This window comes from Rhincodon typus, chromosome 26, assembly GCF_021869965.1.
Source record: "Rhincodon typus isolate 14 chromosome 26, sRhiTyp1.1, whole genome shotgun sequence".
Lineage (NCBI taxonomy): Eukaryota > Metazoa > Chordata > Chondrichthyes > Orectolobiformes > Rhincodontidae > Rhincodon > Rhincodon typus.
This window is the reverse complement of record NC_063357.1, coordinates 40,962,751-40,982,237: the sequence shown is the minus strand read 5'-3', so window position 1 is coordinate 40,982,237 and position 19,487 is coordinate 40,962,751. Positions and strand designations below refer to the sequence as shown.

The 19,487-nt window shown below is 45.5% G+C and overlaps 1 protein-coding gene across 2 annotated transcripts in view; it reads left to right on the top strand.

Annotated features, from left to right (window-relative positions):
• The window catches only part of LOC109911325 (spinster homolog 2 (Drosophila)), a 93,949-nt gene that overhangs the window by 68,694 nt on the left and 5,768 nt on the right, over positions 1-19,487 (top strand). For both annotated transcript variants that reach the window (XM_048612832.1, XM_048612833.1), the window contains exons 8-11: positions 707-896; positions 8,008-8,073; positions 9,872-9,970; positions 12,078-12,241. In XM_048612832.1, coding sequence (XP_048468789.1) covers positions 707-896; positions 8,008-8,073; positions 9,872-9,970; positions 12,078-12,241 — 519 coding nt within the window. The remainder of the gene's footprint in view (positions 1-706; positions 897-8,007; positions 8,074-9,871; positions 9,971-12,077; positions 12,242-19,487) is intronic.

Here is a 19,487-nt window from a genome sequence, read left to right as displayed (position 1 = left end):
GTTCATCCAGCTCTACACCTTGTTGTCTCAGATTCTCCAGCACCTGTAGTTCCTACTATCAGGAAAGGGTTCTTGCTTCTCTTGGCTTTTTTTTAAGATTCATTCAGTCACGGGATGTGGGTATTTCTGGCCAGACCAACATTTATTCCCCAATCCCTAATTGCCCAGAGGACAGTTAAGAATCAACCACATTGCTATGGGTCTGTAGTCCAGACCAGGTAAGGACGGCAGATTCCCTTCCCTCAAGGCCGTTAGTAAACGAGATGGGATTTTCCCCAACATTTTGCAATGGCTTCAGGTCATCATTCATCCCAGATTCCTAATTCAATTCAAATTCCACTGTCTTCCATTTGGGGTTTCGAACACAGGGCCCCCAAGCATTAGCTGAGTTTGTGCATTAATAATGTAGTGATAACAGCACTAGGCCATTGCCTCCCCATGCTTTGGTTTATGTTTACCAGCTGGTACAAGTGGGAACAGTGCGAGGTGACTGACAATGCTGAAAGCAGACAACTGCTCCCAGAGACCTAGGAGCCTATGACTGACCATGCCTCACAGATTAGAGCTTGGAAGGGTATTAGGAAGGCAGGCAAGAAACGAGCTGAGTTATTTCAATAGAGAGGTGGTGGTGGGATGGGGGGTAGGTGGGTGTCACTGTGGGAGCTGATGTGGGGTGTGGGTTAACCACATTGTGATCCCTTTGCAGCTTGATATTTGGAGCGATCACTTGTGTGACGGGCTTCCTTGGACTGATCGTGGGGGTCGCAGCGACGAGGTGGTACCGGACAAAAAGCTCCCGAGCTGACCCGCTGGTCTGTGCGTTTGGAATGCTGAGCTCGTCCATATTCATCAGCCTCATCTTTGTCTTTGCCCGGTTCAACATCGTGGGAGCCTACGTGAGTGTGACTGCTGTCTATTTCCCCTCTCACTTGGGACAACAGTGTGCCAGACAAATGCTTCATGCTCTTAGGAATTAGGAGCAGGAGTAGCCAATTCAGCCTTTTGAGCCCTCTCTGCCATTTAACATGATCATGTCTGATCTTATCCTGGTCTTAACTCCACTTCCCTGCCTGCTCCTCATGGCCCTATATCCCACTCTTCATCAGAAACATACCTATTTCTTCCTTGAATCTATTGATTGATTCTGCCCCCACTGTACTCTGGGACAGTGAGTTCCACAGACTCACAACCCTCGGAGAGACGTAGTTTCTGCTCATCTCAGTTTTGAATCTACCTCCTTTCAGAAGGTCTACAAGTGGAAACATCGGATCAATGTCCAGCTTATCAATCCCCTTTAGTATCTTGTATACCTCAATCAGATGCTGCTTCATTCTTCTGAACTCCAGTGATTACAAGCCCATGCTATTCAACTACTTCTTGTATGACAGCCCTTTCATCCCTGGAATGAATCTAATGAACTGCCTCTGAACTACATCCAATGTCACCACATCCTTCCTCAAGTAAGGAGACCTGAACTGGACACAGTATTCCAGGTGTGGTCTCACCATCTTTTATAATTGTAGCAACACTTCTTTTATAATCCAGTCCTTTTGCAATAAATGCCAGGATTCCATTTGCCATTCTTATTATATGCTGCACCACATACCCATTTTCTGCACATAGATGTCTCTAGACTGATGCACTTTGAATCTGCTTTCCATTTAAATAATAATTTGCCCGTTTACCTTCCCGGCCAAAACAAACACACTTAACCATTCTGCGAGCTCATTCAGAATGACTGTTACTCACCAAGCAATCTCTGCCTGAAGTTTATTCTCTTTTGTTGGGATGGCTGCACACAATGGCTAGAAATGTGGTTTGACCTCATGGCTTTGAGATACTTTTACAATGTACTGAATGAACAGATTACAGGATAGGAGAGCTCTTACCTCCAGGTGGACAGTTAATTCTGGCCTTCCCAGCGATGCCCACCTCTTCAGAATATAAGGAAGAAAGCAAGAGATAGAACTTGCATTTGTATAGCTCCTTTTTGCGATATCAAGATCCCAAAAGCACACTCATGGCCAAATAGCCCACAGCAAGATTGCACAATAATGAGCACAACAGCTATTTGTATGTTTGGGTGAGGGATAGAAATTAGCTGGTATACCACCCCATCCCACCCATCCTCAAAATGGTACACTCACATCCACTTGAGAAGGCAGATTGAAAGATGACATCTCTGACAGTGCAGCACTCCTTTAGCATTGGAGAAAGTGTCAGAATAAGACTTGAACAGTTACCTTCTGATTCACTGGTGACAGTGCTACCAAATGAGCTATAGCTCATGAGTAGAAAAATAATCGCGACCACTTTCTAAGACACATTAGAGTCATAGAGGTCCACAGCACAGAAAAAGTCCATCAAAGACAGGCAACTATTAGAATCCCATTTGCCAGCACTTGGCACATAGTCACCATCGTTTACTTGTTTTTATTTAAACTGCTGCAGTCATTGCGTATTCAAATTTCTCTTATTCCTCCAAAGCTACATAGCCTTTCCTCGCAATTGCTCACTGAAAAGGCCCTGAATCATAGATTTAATGTTCCCTCATTCGTCTTGATGTTAACGGCCTCAGACTTTTCTAAACCAACGCTCAGCACCATCTTTCCCTCACCCGGATTGCTTTCTAAGCTCGGCGTTGTGCAGCATGGGTCATTTCGATCAGAAACAAAATTAAGGGTTGAGGCACAGCGGATTTGCAAGCCTAATCTTTCTCTGAAAGCGAGAGTCTCAGTTCATTTTAAGATTCAGTCGATGCTGAACTTGAGACATCTCCTCAGAAGCCAGAATGCTCTTCTTCTGGCCTGCTCTGTTTGAATGTATGATTATTACTATTTTTGCGAAGGAGGACTCGACTTGATCAGATGTTTTAATAATCTTTCATTTGGATTCAAGTCAAATTGTGTAGAGACCCAGTGGTCTTGCTGTGGTTTGTCCATTATACAGGTAGCACCGTCTTGCCATCTCTCTGTTTGCTCACTTCACTTCAGTCATGTTTCCTATTCAGTATGACACCAGATAGGACACATTTAATCAAAGGAATTAATTGCAAACCACTACCCTGGACAATGTGTCCCACCTGGGATTTATTTTTAAACAAGACAATTCTGAACAAATTCCAGTGGGAAATCTTCCGGAGTTCTCTGCCTGAGATGCAGGTCCCACCAAGTGTGTTGCGAACTCCGACATGTACAATTCCCAAATCTGGGATGGGGATCGAACCCTGTGCTGTTTTGGTATCAGTCTGATCCACACTGGCTGTTCACACAGACTGGGCCAACCACCCCAGGTAGCTGAGTTCCTGGGGCACGTTTACATGCATGTTGAAGCCTGGAGCTGTAGGTAGGCATGTTGAAAGCTCCAATTGTCCCCCACCCCATGGTTGAGCAGGAATCGCTCTTATTTTTAGTTGGGAAGATTTGCAAGTTGATACTCAACCATCATGATGAACACATCTTAAAGTCATAGAGTTATACAGCATAGAAATGGACCCTTTGGTCCAACTCATCCATGCCATAAACTGAACTAATGAATGTGAAGCTGGAAAAGCACAGCAAATCAGACAGCATCTGAGCAGCAGGAAGGTCAACCTTTTAGGCCGAAACCCTTCGTCAGGACTGGGGAAGGGGAGGGGAGACCAGAAATAAGTAGATGGAGGGAGTTGGAAATGGGGGAGGTTAGGTGGGATGGAGATATGCGGATGCAGGTAGGGGGTTATTTTGTGGTTGGTCAGTGGGAAGGGTGGAACGGATAGGTGAGTCAAAAGATGGACAGGTTGGGGGTGGAGAGATTTTGTATCCTTTGCTCCCGACGTGGTCTCCTCTATATCGAGGAGACCAAACGCAGACTCGGGGACCGGTTTGCAGAGCACCAGCACTCTGCACGCACCAATCAACCCGACCTTCCAGTTGCCATCCACTTTAATTCCCCCTCCCATTCCCCTGACAACATGCCCATGCTTGGCCTCCTCCATTCTCAGAGTGAGGCTAAACATAAATTGGAGGAACAACACATGATATTTCGCATTGGAAGCTTACAGCCCAATGGCTTGAATATTGACTTCACCAGCTTCAAAATCTCTCCAACCCCAACCTGTCCATCTTCCTATTCACCTATCCACCCCACCCTTCCCACTGACCAACCACAATAACTCCCTACTTGCATCACCAGCTTCAAAATCTCTCCACTCCCAACCTGTCCATCTTCCTACTCACCCTTCCGCTACCCCCTTCCCACTGACCAATCACAATAGCCCCTTACCTGCATCCACCTATCTCCATTTCTCCTACCCTTCTCCCAGCCCCAACCCCCTCCTTCTATTTATATCTGGGCTCCCCTCCCCCCTTATTGACTCCTGCTTCCAGTATCTGCAGTCCTTACTGTCTCCTAAGCTGAAAACTAGTCCCATTTGCCTATATTTGGCCCATATCCCTCTAAACCTTTCCAATCTGTGTACCTGTTTTAAATGTTGTAATTGTACCCACCTCTACCACTTTCTCTAGCAGTTCGTTCCATACACACAAAAACCTCTGCATGAAAAATTTACCCCTCAAGTCCCTTTTAAATACCCCTCTCACCTTAAAGCTATGCCCTCTAGTTTTGGAACCCCCTTATCCTGGGGGAAAGAACTTGGGCATTCATCCTATCCATGCCCCTCATGTTTTTATAAACTTCTATAAGGTCACCCCCGCCCACCACAACTCCCCATCCCCCCCCACCCACCCCACCACCCCTTTAATTCAATCACATCCTTCCTATGGTAAGGTGACCAGAACTGCACACAGTACTCTAGCTATGGACAAACCAAAGTCCTGTACAGCTCCAGCAACTGTGTCAAAACCCTGCAGCTCCCTCCCTAACAGCAACGTGGGTGTGCCTACACTTCAAGGACTGCAGTGGCTGAAGAAGGCATCCTCTCCAGGGGCAATTAGGGATGGATAATAAATGCTGGCCCAGCCAGCGAGGCCCAAATCCCATGAATGAATGAAGAGAAAATAAAAACCTGCTACAATCTGACAAAATCTTGGTCCAACATCTGGATTGCTTACGTAGTTTTATGTATCAATTCCCTGAAGTTTTCACATCAACATTTCCTTCAGTAAAATATAATTTTAAAAAACCCTGCTTTAATGAGTCTGAAAGTCTACCTCCAGCCTGAGAACGTCAGCCTAAAGATTTTCATCCAGGTTACAATTCTACCAGAAGTCCAGGCACTGTAATTCAATCTCCTGTGAACAAACTCAGTGTCATTGTCTATAAAAGACATCTTGAGATAAGTCAGTGATCAGACTGTGTTATAAATAACCTCTTGCTTCTACCTCCTGGAGAAAGATACATAAAACGGTGTCAGGACTCATTGGAAACTGGATGAGCACTGTGTACAAGCAAACAGAAGCTTCATCCTGAAACAAGATAGCTTGATGGGGGTCACCCCAGGCAATGCAGGCACTCTCTTTTCATGTGCTACTTGTGCATGCCTGTAGTAGAGACAGTTTCTGACAGAGAAGAGCTTTCCAACCTGTCCAGGCTCCAGCACAACACAAACATTTCTCGGATACCCACCACCCCACCGGCACCAATATTTTGACCGTCAGTGATTGGAGGCGAGGTGTCCCTTTGGCAGGCTGCTCTCTCTTGGCACTGAAGCTCCTGATGGGCTGTACATTCTTTGGAGAGTTGGGCGGAGAAATCTCGGCTGACTGGCCACAGTGCAGTGCTGAGGGAATTCCACTTTGTCAGAGGTGCTGTCTTTCAGAGGAGACGCAAAATTGTGTTCCTGTCTGCCTCCACTCTCTCGCTCTGCAACCCTCTCCACCCCATCACCAGGTGTGCACTATTTTGAAGAACAGGGGAGCCCCCCACCCCGTCAATACTTATCTTTCACATATCTGGGGGCTTGCTGTGCATTCATTAGCTGCTGTGTTCATGTGGGGTTGACAAGGAGGACTTAATGACCTTAAACACTTTGGAGAGATCAGAAAAAGTCCTAGATAAATGCAAGATCTAGACTGCTTTTATATCCCATTATGTTCCTTTGAGCTCTAACCATCTACCCTGGTTCGTCTAGTCTTGTCTGTCCCTTCGACTTGAGCTGCTCGGCGTTCCCTGCATTTTCTGTTTTGGATTCCTGAGAGAGAAAAAAAAGTATCATGTCACTTTCTCAACAAGCCCTTTTTGAGATTGAACGAGCCACCCTGAGATTTATGAGGCCTGTTTGCATCAAAAGACTGGGGAGTATTCCAAATGGACAAAGGTTAGGCCACTTGCAGTGTGCTGCCAGGTCTGAGCTGGCGCACCTTCCTTTCGGAGTTGTTCGTTTACAATGCCGCAGGATGTTGAAGCGAGATTTCTTCCAGCCAAATCTGCTGCCTTTGAGCTTGATTATGTTTGATAAGGTGCCAATTTGAGTTTGATCCCTTTCTCTGTAGGGGAACCGGCCTAACTACTTCCACTGGTGACCTCTGAACAATCTGTCACTGAGATCTTCATCTTGCTTGTCTGGCCTGGGTTCAGAGTTAGAAATTAAAACTGTGTGTTCTGATCCTCACCAGCATTCTCAGCTCTCTGCTGCCTTAGTGTCTTTATCTGAATGCAGGAGAAGTATTTACTGGAGAGAGAAACAAGGTGCTGTAAGAGGTTCTTTGTGGAAGTAAACACCTCTGATACTCGACAGTCAATATCCTCTGCTGCATGAGGATTGACAGCCATATTCCACACCCTTCCCACATTCCCTCTCTTTCGTTCTTTTCTATCTGCTGAGGGAATACAGTAAATGTATTTACTATTGCAGTTCTGAGGAAGGGTCACCGGACCCGAAACGTTAACTCTGTTTTTTCCTTCACGGAAGCTGCCAGACCTGCTGAGCTTTTCCAGCAGCTTTGATTTTGTTCCTGATTTACAGCATCCGCAGTTCTTTCAGTTTTTATTTACTTTTGGAACTGTTGATGAAAATCGCCTTTTGAGAATCAACTTGGCTTCCCCTTTTTCCAACCTTTTATTAGAATCGTAGAATTGTGACCATTTGGCCAATCTTCCCCTGGTGAGGGAATCTCAAGCCAAAACAACAGGTCTCCCAATTAAGATGGAGATAAGGAGAACTTTTTCAATCTCCCTAGCAAGCTGTGGAGGGGTAAGGTCATTGAATATGATCAAGGTTGAGTTAGACAAGCTTTTTATTGGCAACAGTGTCAACAATTATGAGGGGGTTGGGGGCAACAGGCAGGAAAGTGAGATTTAGGCCACAGACAGAGTAGCCATGATGTTATTGAATGGCAAGGCAGCCTCTAGGGGCTGAATAGCCTTCTCCTGCTCTCTTTACTTATGGTCATGTGTTCTGTAATACCTACACCGGTCCTTTTGAAAGAGAGTTATTTAATTCCATTGCCTCTGTCCTTTCCCATTTTCTAATGACTTAAAAAATTTCAAATAAACTTTCATCTACTTTTTAAAGGTTATCAAAGATTCAGTTCCCTTCCATCCCCATTTATAACAACAAGTGATCTCTAGCCATCCCGGCCTGACATGTAAATAGCCAATCCCATTGTTTGCAGGGATGTGAAGTAAATAAACTTTATCTCTTTAGTCCAGGAGGACAACATTCATTTGCTTGGGGTTAACACTCATTTAAAAAGGGAGCTTCCTACCAATATTTTACTGTTACCTTTATATTGTGTCTTTGTTGGAGGTGAGGATATATTAGTTGTGCAGTACTGATTCCCTACAGCCTACTCCCATCTCCTCACTTCTTATTCACACTGTCTTCTCATTCCTGATGAGATTGGACCTTAGCTGTTGGGTTCATGGGAAACGGTGGTCTCGTTTTAGCTAGACCAGGCCCTGCCAATCTCTCCCCATTTCCCAGTCTGCACAAACCTGCCAGTCAGTTTCAGTGGGTTTGAAACCCTCAGCTGTTAATGTAGCCCTGGGCCTCACTTATTTTCATACAATGTGATCTCAGTTTATTGACATCTAGGTTCTAACGTTCACCTTTCTCCCCTTGGACAGATGTGTATATTCATCGGAGAAACCCTCCTGTTTTTGAACTGGGCCATTACGGCAGACATCCTAATGGTAGGTGTTTGATACAGAGTTGTAAAGTATAATTCCTTTTTGTCCACGGGAAGTGAATTTCTACACGCTGTGCCATAGGAGAAGAAAGGGAGTGGTCATTAGGAAAAGCCTCGTTCCTTCCTCTCGCCACTGACTGAATTTTCTAAATATTCTGAGCCGGGGGAATATTGTAGGGGTGCGAGGAGACGGTGGGACAGTGCAGCCCATGAACTGGCTCCCTAAGAGGGCCAGCACAGACATGATGGGTGCAACGGCCACCTTCCGTGCTGTAGCACTGACTCTACATCTGCTCGTCTCATTCAGGAGCAAGGGAGGCTACACTCTGGGAACAAAGAACTAGCATCTGTAATAGACTACAGAGTTGTTGGATTTGTAAAATCCCAACCTGTTCACTGACCTCCTTCAGGGAAAGAGATTGTCCACCTTTACCTGTCCGATCTATATGTGATCCCTGACCCCACAGTAACGTGATTGACCCTAAACCAGCCTCTGAATTGACCTCGTAAGACACCCAGGCATGCTACAGAGAGTCCTGCCTCCACCACCTCAGGGCAGCGGGGGACAAACATCTCGTTCTGAATGTATGATCTTGAAGAGCAAGTGAGAGCTACTCCCCTCATCCCTCGCCAGGCGAAGATTAACAACACTTCCCTGTCACAGTTAAAGGACGTGGAGACCCAGTGTTGTGTTAGTCCCACATACTGTGCCATGACAATTGATTGGTAAGCTTGGGCACAGTGATTCCTCACAAAGTTGAAGAGCAAGATGTAGCACTCAATTGTTCTGCGTTTAATTGCGTGAATCTGGTTACTATTGATGCTCACTGAGCTTGTTTGGTGAAACCTAGGTGTGGACACGAGAAAGTAAAACTTATAGGAAGAGCTGGAAACTACAGCTGAAGCATGGAGCAGACATTGTAAAGCACAGGGAACTGGTTACAGGCCTAGAGACACAAATCATCACTGTATAGCTCTGAGATAGCAAATTTACAAAATGAGCCACCTTGGATCTCCTGGCAGCTGGTAAGACAGTGACACTGGCTGCCAGCCTGTCAGTGCCCTCAGCTGGTATTTTATGCTGGGCAAAAAAGAAAGCATAACGGGAGAGAAAATGAGCAAATGTATCACCTTTCTCCAATAACGCAGCAGAACAATGCGAGAGGTGCAACGTTTGTGTGCCTATCAATGGCCTGATTTTAAAATCCTTGTGTTAAAGATCTTCCAAATCCCTATCCTTCCCTCTCTTTATACCCTCCAACAGTTCCAGGAGACATCACTGCTCCTCTAATTCGGGTTCCTTCTGTATCTCCGTCTTCACTTGCTCCATGCTGCTTTTAGCAATCTCCGGTGCTAAGCTCTGGAATTCCGTTTCTAAACTTCTCCACCTCACTTTCCTTCTTTAGGAAATAACTTTGAGCAAGCCTTGGCTCACCCTGCTGCCGTAAGCCCTTCCTTTAGCCTGGTGCCAAGTTTTGTGTCCATTATGTTCCTTGAAGTGACTTGCTACAGTAAAGGTATTGTGTAAGTTGCTGTTGTCATTACTTGAGGGAACCTTCATAGTGCAGCATGATTGCTTCCACAGTGCCTGTGTGTGGAAACAGGAATAATGGGGGCTGTTACACCATGAGGCAGTGTGTCTTTTCTCTGGAGACTGAGAAAACTGGTCTCTGAGACTTAAAGTCCTTTCTTGGGATCCAAATTGAAACCATATCTTAGTTTGAGGAGTAATGAAATCCTCATTGACTTGACAATTACAGTGATGCTTCAATCAGTTAATGCTCTCTCTGTTGTGTTTCCAGTACGTTGTTATTCCAACTCGACGCTCAACAGCAGTGGCCTTGCAGAGTTTCACCTCTCACTTGCTCGGAGACGCAGGCAGCCCTTATTTAATTGGGGTTGTAAGTACAGTTTGGATTTCACATTTATTTCCGATCGATTAATGAATGACTGTGTGCAGTCTCGCCACACAATAGACTAGAGGGCCTGGGGATGGGGCTGAGTCTCTTCTTGAGTTCCCAAACCCAGTTGTGTTGTTCTGGGCATCTGCCCATGGATAAAGACAATCTGAGGTGAGCTGTCATCGACCATCTAGTGGTTGGTTCAGGTACATACTGGTGGAAGCTTGGGACCAGGCCAACTGATGGCCACCTTAACTTTGGGAGATTAGTGGGAGAGTGTGGAGGAAGAAATTTCAAGCCACAGTTACAGGGAACAGGAGTTTTAGAAGCAGCATTGGAATTTGTAGGGACCTAAAACCTTTAGCTCCTTGAGCTTGATGCATAAACTGACCTTTAAGGATATATCCAGCAAGTACAATCCAGCTAGTTTAACCTTGGCAGTGGGAAAACCTTTAGAAATTAATCAACTGGGACATCAAATGGACAGTCCATTGGGCATCAGTGGGTTAACAAAAGATGAACAGCAAGGATTTGTCCAGTTGTGTTTAATTAATTTGACTCAGGCATCTGGTCTGACTAGAAAGAGAGAAACTATTCCCATCAGCAAAGACACTGGTTTTAGGAGGAATGACAAAAGAATCAATAGAGGAGAAATGTGTATTGCCCAACGAATGGTCTGCTTGAGAGTGCAAGGGAGGCAGATTCAATCCCGGATTTCGAGAACAGGGTTAGTACCTGAGGAGAAAAACAATTACAGGGCTGTGGGGCAAATGAGGGAGTGGGACTGGGTGAGTTCACCTCGAACAGAGAGCTAGCACAGACCCAGTGGGCCAAATGGCCATCTTCTGTGCTCTAACCATTCTGTCATTTCACATGGAATGATTTTGTGAGGAAAGGAAAGGCTAGCAATATTTAAATCTTGTGGCTCCATTTACGGTTGGACACTTTCACACATTGTCGCTATCCGTTTGAATAAATGATTCGAGCAAAGTTAATCTGGCTGTTGTAATTGCTCCAGAGACTGCCTGCAGGAAATAAAAATCTTCCTATTCCACTGTGACAATATTACAAAAACAGAAATGTCTGCTGTCTTTGATTAAAATGACTTTCTGGACTCAGTTGTAAACTGGGAGGATGGCTAGATGTCAACAGGCAGTGACCTACAGATGTTTCCAACACTGCTCTGCAAGTCTTTATCCTCCCCTAGCTTGATGTATAGAGGCACCTTGAAATCTATATAGTAAGGGTGAGGATTATCTGAGTCCTCCAACCAACAGCAATCTTCATTTATATAGCACCTTTTACATGATAGTGAGCCATGTGTGGCAGCGATATTAGATTAAATGATGAGTAATTTGGTAAAAGACCAAAGGTTTTTAGGAATATTTTAAGGGAGTCTTAATGATGTAGAGAAAGGGGGAGAAATTTAGTGAGGAAATCCTGGAGCATAGGGCCCAAGGCGGCTTCTGGCTCTGTTACCAACAGTGGGTGAAAGAAATTGGGAATGCACAAGAAGCCGGAGATGGAGTTTGGTTGCGTTCGGAGGGAGCTTGACGGGGGAGATATTGAGATGTTCCCACTACTTGGGAGAATCCTGAACAGGGGCTGTAGTTATAGAGTAAGAAGGCACTCGTTTAAAACTGAGATGAGAAGGATTTCTTCTTCCAGAGGTTGGTGAATTTCTGGAACTCTTTAACCCAGAGAGTTGAGGAGGCTAAATTACTGAAAAGTTTTAATGAGGAGGTAGGTAGGTTTTTGAAACATCAGGGAGTTGAGGGTTATGAGGACCTGGTGCAAAAGGGAAGTTGAGACCTGGAGCAGAACACTCTAATGTTATAGAAAGGCAGGGGCCTTTAGAGGGGCCAAATGGCCAACTCCTCCTATTTCTTATATTCTTATCAAATCCCACCAGAAATTCCTGTGTCCCACAGTGAGAGGCAGCCTCTACTTTTACACCATCCCAGCCTGTGTTCCATTATTACAATCATTTGAAATTCCACTGTTTCCGTGAGTTACCCCATCTCCCTTCATCAACCTCGCCAACTCACCCTTTTAAAGCGGTCAGCCTCGATTTTGATCGGTGTTTGCTTTCTCTTGTCTTGCTCAGATCTCGGATGTGATCAGACACAGTAAGCCCGACTTGGATCTGTGGGAGTTCCTCAGCCTGGGCTATGCTCTGATGCTGTGCCCATTTATCATTGTCCTAGGAGGGACCTTCTTCTTGGCCACAGCCCATTTCATTGTGCAGGACCGTAACAGGGCACACCAACAGTGAGTATGAAGCTATTGACTCTCAACCTGCAACCTGATAGAGAAATGAATCATTGCCCTCAATGAGCTCTGTATTCACCTGATAGAGAAATGAATCACTGTGCTGAATGAGCTCTGTATTCACCTGATTCGAACTCTGTGCAGTTTGGTGCTGTTTCCCATTCCAGCATTGCACTGTCACATGGCACTGCCATCTGATCCCTGTCTGCTTCCTCACACAAACAGTTGCTGCTCAGATGTGAGACTGGATGGTGAGGCTATTTGACTTCAGTGGGCATCACAGTGGAAGCTGAAGTTGCATAGTCCTGTTGCATAGTCACACTCTAAAGGTCAATCCGACTTTGGGCAGGAGTGTGTGGCAAGTATGATTGGATCAGCTGCTTGTATTCCCCTGATGTGAAGGCATTGGAAATTAGAATGAGCAACGGTGTGTGAGCTGCAGCTAAATCAATGTTATTTCTTTGATACCAATGGTGGAAGCGCATTTGTGCACAGCAAGCTTCCACAAACAGCAATGCATTTCACTGATGTCGGCTGAGGCATAAATATTGGCCAAGACGCTGAGGATAATTCCCCCTGTTCCTGGTTTGAGATGCAGTGGGATTTTTAACACCCAGCAGAGAAGGCAAATGGTACATCTGAAGGGTGGCACTTAAAACAGAGCAGCACTCCCTCGGTTGGTTACGTTCTTGTCTTTCAGTCAAAAAGGTTCTCCGTTTAATTCCTATTCCAGGCATTTGAGGGCGAGATTTTGTTTTCATGTTCAAATCTCTGGGTGGGACTTGAACCCACAGCCTCTTGATGGACAGGCCTGAGAGACACCAACTCAGCCAGAATAAAACAGGGTGTGGCATTGGAACTGTTTTCCAAAGTCCTCCATTCTGAGCAAGGCCCTCCATTATTGTGTGGTTACTGTGCACTGATGGATTGGGGTGAATTATTCTGCTTACAGGGGATTTACCAATGTCTGACTTACGTACACTATGACCATGATCCTATACAGAGATGTAATTATAAAGACCCGACATACAAACATTCCCCGTCCTTACAAACAGCTGCTTTACGTTGTCCTGCATTTTGTTGGGATTAGCTACAAATTGAGTTGCAGACGGAGTCCAGATGGAAACCGGGGGATTGGCTGTAGCCTGTCATTCTGTTGTTGGGGTCTTGTGGTGCTGTGGTAATGTCCTTGATCCTGGGCTAGGAGGCTAGCGTTCAAGTCCCACCTCAGGCTGTGAGGACCATGGAGATTTATCAGGTGGTGTTCAGATTGATTTAAAACAAAGCTCCATTGGGGTTATATTAAGGGCCATTAGTATATTAGGTAACCACAGGAAAGGTGATGGAGCTTCTCTCTTGTTCAGTATTTTCTGCGTATCTTTGGTGACAGTGCTGTCAGCATCAAAGGAGCAAAAATATTGGATGTTTGCCTGCGGCAGAGTGGGTGTGTGTGTGTGAGGGAGAGCGTGTATGTGTGTGTGTGTGTGTGTGTGTGTGTGAGAGAGAGAGGGAGAGAGCGTGTGTGTGTGTGTGTGTGTGTGTGTGAGGAAGAGTGTGTGTGTGTGTGAGGGAGAGTGTGTGTGTGTGTGTGTGTGTGTGTGTGTGTGTGTGTGGGAGAGTGTGTGTATCTGACAGTGTATGTGTGGAGGTATCTTTACGATACATTCTGGGACACCGGTTTAAACCCTGCAATGGCACTTGGTGGGGTATTTATTCTGGAGTTGCCAATCACCCTGAACAAAAGGGAAATGAGACTGTGAGGTTCACATAGAAATCCACGGTGGTTACTGTTACACAGAAGGCCATTCAGCCCATCAGGCCTTCACCAGCTTGTTAAATGAGCATCATTATGCAGTGCCAATCTCCTGCTGCTTCCCACTAAACCACCCCCAGCTTAACCCCCAGCCCCCGGCCTACTATTTTTATGCAAATCTACAGTACAGAAATATCCCAACTCGTCCAGATTGGGTGTTTATCAGCAAATAAGTTCTGGTAGTTTCTCATTAATCTGTGTTTATCTCTGGTTGCCAATGCTTGGTTGTAGAATTATAAATGAGACGGCATCTGTGAATAGCTGACAGCATTAGACAGCACACTTTGTAATCCTTCAGACCCAGCCGATGTGCTAGCACCAATAGGACGGAGCTCGCCTGGGCTTGGAGGCAAAAACTGGCAGTGACTGGAGGTTGCATGTGACTGTAACACTGAAGCTAATTGTCACGTCCTCCGTACCACCCAGGAACCAAACCTGAGATCCTTTGATCAGCACGGTGTCTGCTTGGGAGCACTTTTCCTCCAAGAACATATGTTGCAAACACTTTCTGTAATTGACAGCTTTGCACTGAGGCTGTTTGTTGCTGGGTCCGACAGCATAATCGACAGGACCCGCTCTGTACTGCATCCCCTCAAAAACAGAAGTTGCTGGAAAAGCCTCTGTACTGCATCCCCTCAAAAACAGAAGTTGCTGGAAAAGCCTCTGTACTGCATCCCCTCAAAAACAGAAGTTGCTGGAAAAGCTCAGCAGGTCTGGCAGCATCAGTGAATTTAAAAATCAGAGTTAACGTTTCGGGTCCGGTGACCCTTCCTCAGTGCAATGTTATTTTAAAGCAATGAAATGGGCTTGTGTTTGAAGTGATGGTCTTTTTTAAAAATCATTCATGGGGTGTCCGCATCACATTTATTGCCCATCCCTAATTGCCCCCAGGGGGCAGTTAAGAGTCAACCACATTGCTGTGGGTCTGGAGCCACATGTAGGCCAGACCAGGTAAGGATGGCAGTTTCCTTCCCTAAAGGATGCCAGTGAACCAGATTGGTTTTTCCAACAATTGTTTTGAGGTTATCATTTGACTCTTAATTCCATATTTTTATTGAATTCAAATCCCACCATCTGCCGTGGCGGGATTCAAACCCAGGTTCCCAGACTCTCTGGATTAACAGTCCAGCGATAATATCACTAGGCCATCAGCTCCTCTTGTTTAGTCAATGAGCTACAGGCAGTCAATAATCCTCAAATTATTTCCCACAGCCCGTCTGCTACACAGCTCGCAGTGCAGATGCTCACTCCTGTGAGGTTGTTGCCCCTGCTGTGTGAGTGTGAGATCAATTCAGTCGATCAGCTCCAACTATTGACTACGTGGGGGCCAATTAGCCGGGGTCAGTTCTACTGACATACGCTGGTGGTGGAAGGATGACCTTCTAGTCTACAGGCCTCAGTACCAGGTCACATTGTACAGTCACACCAATGAGCTAATCAAATCATTTTTGCTACCTTGATCGAGACAGAAATATTGCCCAGGATATCCCCATGCAATTTTTTTATTTCACTGCATAATCATTTATTACAGTCTTAGTTTAATAAAAGTGTGACAGGGCCTCAGCAGCAGGTGATGATAGGGAGGGAGGGCACAGAGCAGGGGAGCTGAAGCAGGTAAAACCATAGAAACAGGAACAGGAGTAGTCTTTTGGCCCCTCGAGCCGAATAGGATCATGACTCACCCCAGCACTCCTCACATCCACTTTCCTGCCCTTTTCCCATCATCCCCGATTCTCTGACTGATCAAGCATCTATCTGTCTCAGCCTTAACTATACACAAGGACTCTGCCAAAACGTCCAGCCGTAAAGGGCGATAGTAAAGGAATGTGCTGTTGAGGGGAGCCTGAGCAGTGGTGCCAGGACCTCCAGCAGCAGTTGGCGACGGTGAGAGAGGGCAGCTTTTGTTGTCAAATGGACCCTCTCTGGGAAAAATGGGTTTCTGTGGGGTAAGGAGAGCTCATGAGAAGAAAGCACAGACAGACAAAGGATTCCTCAACTCAATCTAAACCAGAGGCTTCATTATAGAATCCCTATAATGTAGAACAAGGCCATTTGGCCCATTGAGTCTGCGCTGACCCTCTGAAGAGCAACCTACCCATCCCCATAACCCCTGCATTTCCCTTTGCCAATCCACCCTAGCCTGCACATCTATGGACTGTGGGAGGAAACCGGGGCACCCAGAGGAAACCCACGCAGACACAGGGAGAATGTGCAAACTCCACACAGACAGTCACCCAAGTGTGGAATTGAACCCGGGTCCCTGATGCTGTGAGGCAGCAGTGCTAACCACTGAGCCACTGTGTTGCCCTGTTGTATCTAAGTACTGTATAACTTTAATTTCCCTTCATGATGTTTGGGCTGTCTGTGTGTTCAAATTACATGTTACGTTGGTTAGCGTGGCACTCCCTCAGTACTACACTACAGCGTCAGCTAAAATGTGGACCTCAACCACCAGAGCTGGGTTTGAACCCTCAACCTACCATCTGGCTGTGGTGGTGAGGGCACTCTGCCACGAGCCACAGCTAATGCCCGGTTCAGACTGTGACAGTGACATGAGCAATCCAGAAAATACAAAGTTAGGTGCCTGAAAGAGGGAAATTGGATTCAACAAATGGCAAGTTGAGGGCTAGCACCAGGAGTGGCCACAAAGCTGTTAGATTGCATCTAAAACCAAAGTGGTCCCACTTATTGGCATTAACTAATGGCCCTATCAGCATCAGTCATATCCAGTGAAGGTTCACTAGATTGGTCCCGGGTATGGAGGGACCGTCTTATGAGAGGAGGTTGTGTAGTTTGGGTCTGTACTCATTGGAATATGGAAGAGTGAAGAGTGACCTTAGTGAAACCTACAAGATTCTTAGGCGCCTTGATAGAGTAGAAGTGGAGAGGTTGTTCCCCTTAATGGGAGAGCCCATAGTGAGATGGCACAATCTCAGAATGAGGGGTGGCACATTTTTCTTTATTCATTCGGGGGATGATGGAGTCACTGGCTAGGCAGCATTTATTGCCCATCCCTAATTTCCCAGAAGGCAGTTCAGAGTCAACCACAATGCTGTGGGTCTGGGGTCCCATGTAGGCCAGACCAGGTAAGGATGGCAGTTTCCTTCCGTAAAGGACATTTGTGAAACGGATGGGTTTTCCGACAATCGACAATGGACAGAGATGAGAATGAATCTGTGAAATCCTTTACTACAGAAGGCTGTTGAAGCTGTGCTGTTAAGTGGACTCAAAGCTGAGAGAGAGACAGATTTTTAATCATTAAGGGAACCAATGGTTATAGAGAAAGAGAAAGTGGAATTGACGATCACCAGGTCAGCCATGACCTCATTGAATGGTGGATTAGGCTTGATGGGCCGAATGGCCTACTCTTGTTCCTACACCTTATGTTCTACAGTCTGAACTTGTTTTCTCTGAGAACTGGAAAGGATAAAGCATAGATATTGTCTAAAACTTTTGACAGCAAGACCCAACAAAGCAAGGGCAGGTTTCCAGCTGAGGTAATACATAAACCCTGCGAGGTTCTTTCCTTTTTGACAACAAAAACACTGCCGATTATTCCTGGCAAGTCGATGAAAAGACCCGAGTTTGCAAAACAAATTAAGTGAACTTCCTGACGAAGAACGATGGCATTTTTATTGTTTCTGAGGTCTGGGTGACAAATGTTTCAGTCAGACGAGACCTTCAGAAATCTCTGGAATGTTGACGTTTCCTAAAAAACATAATTTGCATTTTGCAATGACAGGAAGAGTTGACACAATGAGTCAAGAAGGCTATTGTGAAGCCTACTGCAGATAAGGGAGCAACAATGGTTGTTGGGGAAGTGTTTGTTTTCATGTAGCCAGACTGCAGCTTTGAGGCTCTTCAGGAAAGGTGTTTTCTGTCAAAGAATGGCTGAATTCTGATCTGGAAACTTTTGAGTCACAGCTGATAGTGCGTTTGAGTACCCTGATAGATGCCAAGCTCCCCTCAATCTCCCCCCAACCCCACTGATCCTTCAATGCCAGGATGAGATGCCATACATGGGGCACTTAAGTAGGTTGCAGGTTCAGTCCCTTAGTCACAGCTCAGTGTGGGTACCAGCCATTGGCTTTAATCGTCCAGGTAGGCCATGAATGAAATGAGAAGAAAAACAAAATGGTGCGGGTGTTGGAAACCTGAAAGGAATGCTGGAGAAACTCAGCAGCTCTGATAGCATCGGTGGAGAGAGAGAGAGAGAGAACATTTCAAGTCCAGTGTGACTCTTGTTCAGAACTGAAAATCGAAACAAGCTTCGCGTTAGGGGTTGCCCAGTTGATGACCACGTTGCACTGTAGTACAAGAAGCAGATTGAGGTTGACTGTAACATACAAACTAAAACACAGGGGTCACATCAAGGTTCCAATTGTTTCACGGTTTGTGGGTGTGGACCAGCATCTATAATCCATCCCGTTCAGCTGAACCAGTTTTCAGAAAAGTTAGTCATCCTCCCTCATTCCATATTCATTCACTCTTTCCTTCACCTGCTTATCGCAATGGTCTCTGCCTCTATCGCAATCTACAGCCTGTGTGTGAAAATGATTCTCCTGCTCTCTTTCCTCAAGTTCTTGCACTTGATCCTATAGATCAAGAAGCAATCATTTCCTGATCTCCTCAAATCTGTCAACACTCTATTCATCCTGTCCAGCACTGGAATCTGTTTGATTCACATAAAAAAAATGAAATCTTTTAAAAGCTTGGCTTGAGAAACAAAGATCAATTAGCTTGTAATTTCAGGCCATGCTGACCCTGGCATCTATGGTCTGATGATCTGTAACCAGGCCAAGACTAGCTAGGGCACATAATGACAGTAACACACTTTGTTGCCAATGCGCTCCAGGTGTAGGTTATGATGTCTTAGCAACATTTAAATTCCAAGGGTTACGACGTAATTATACCCAAATTGACACTTAATTACAGTGATGCTGAAACTGCGATGTAACTAAGATGATACAATAACTGATAACATTAGGATTAAGTTAATTGTTTCTTCATCCCCACAGTGGTATGAGTTAATCATTTTCAATGGGACTTTCTAGGGTTAGGGGAGACAGTTTTAGCAATGCAAAGCCGGCACTGACATTTTATTGCTTCAGGAAGATTTATTACCTTTCTGTAATAACCTCAGTCCATCCCAAAATACTGTGCAGCGTGAACACTGTGGTGAATACAGAGACAATTCCACACGCAAGGTCTCAGAAACATCACTGCGGTAATGATCAAATGATCCAGTTCGATGGGTTTGACTCAAACACCAGACAAAAATCCCCCAGATTTTCTCTAATTATCAATGTAATGTTACTTACATGCATCTAAGTGGGTGGAGGGGGTTGCGGGTCTGAGTTTAATGTTACTCCCTCAGTGTCATATAAGGTTCAGACGAAAGGGTGAACATATACCTCTGGGCTATACTGCTGC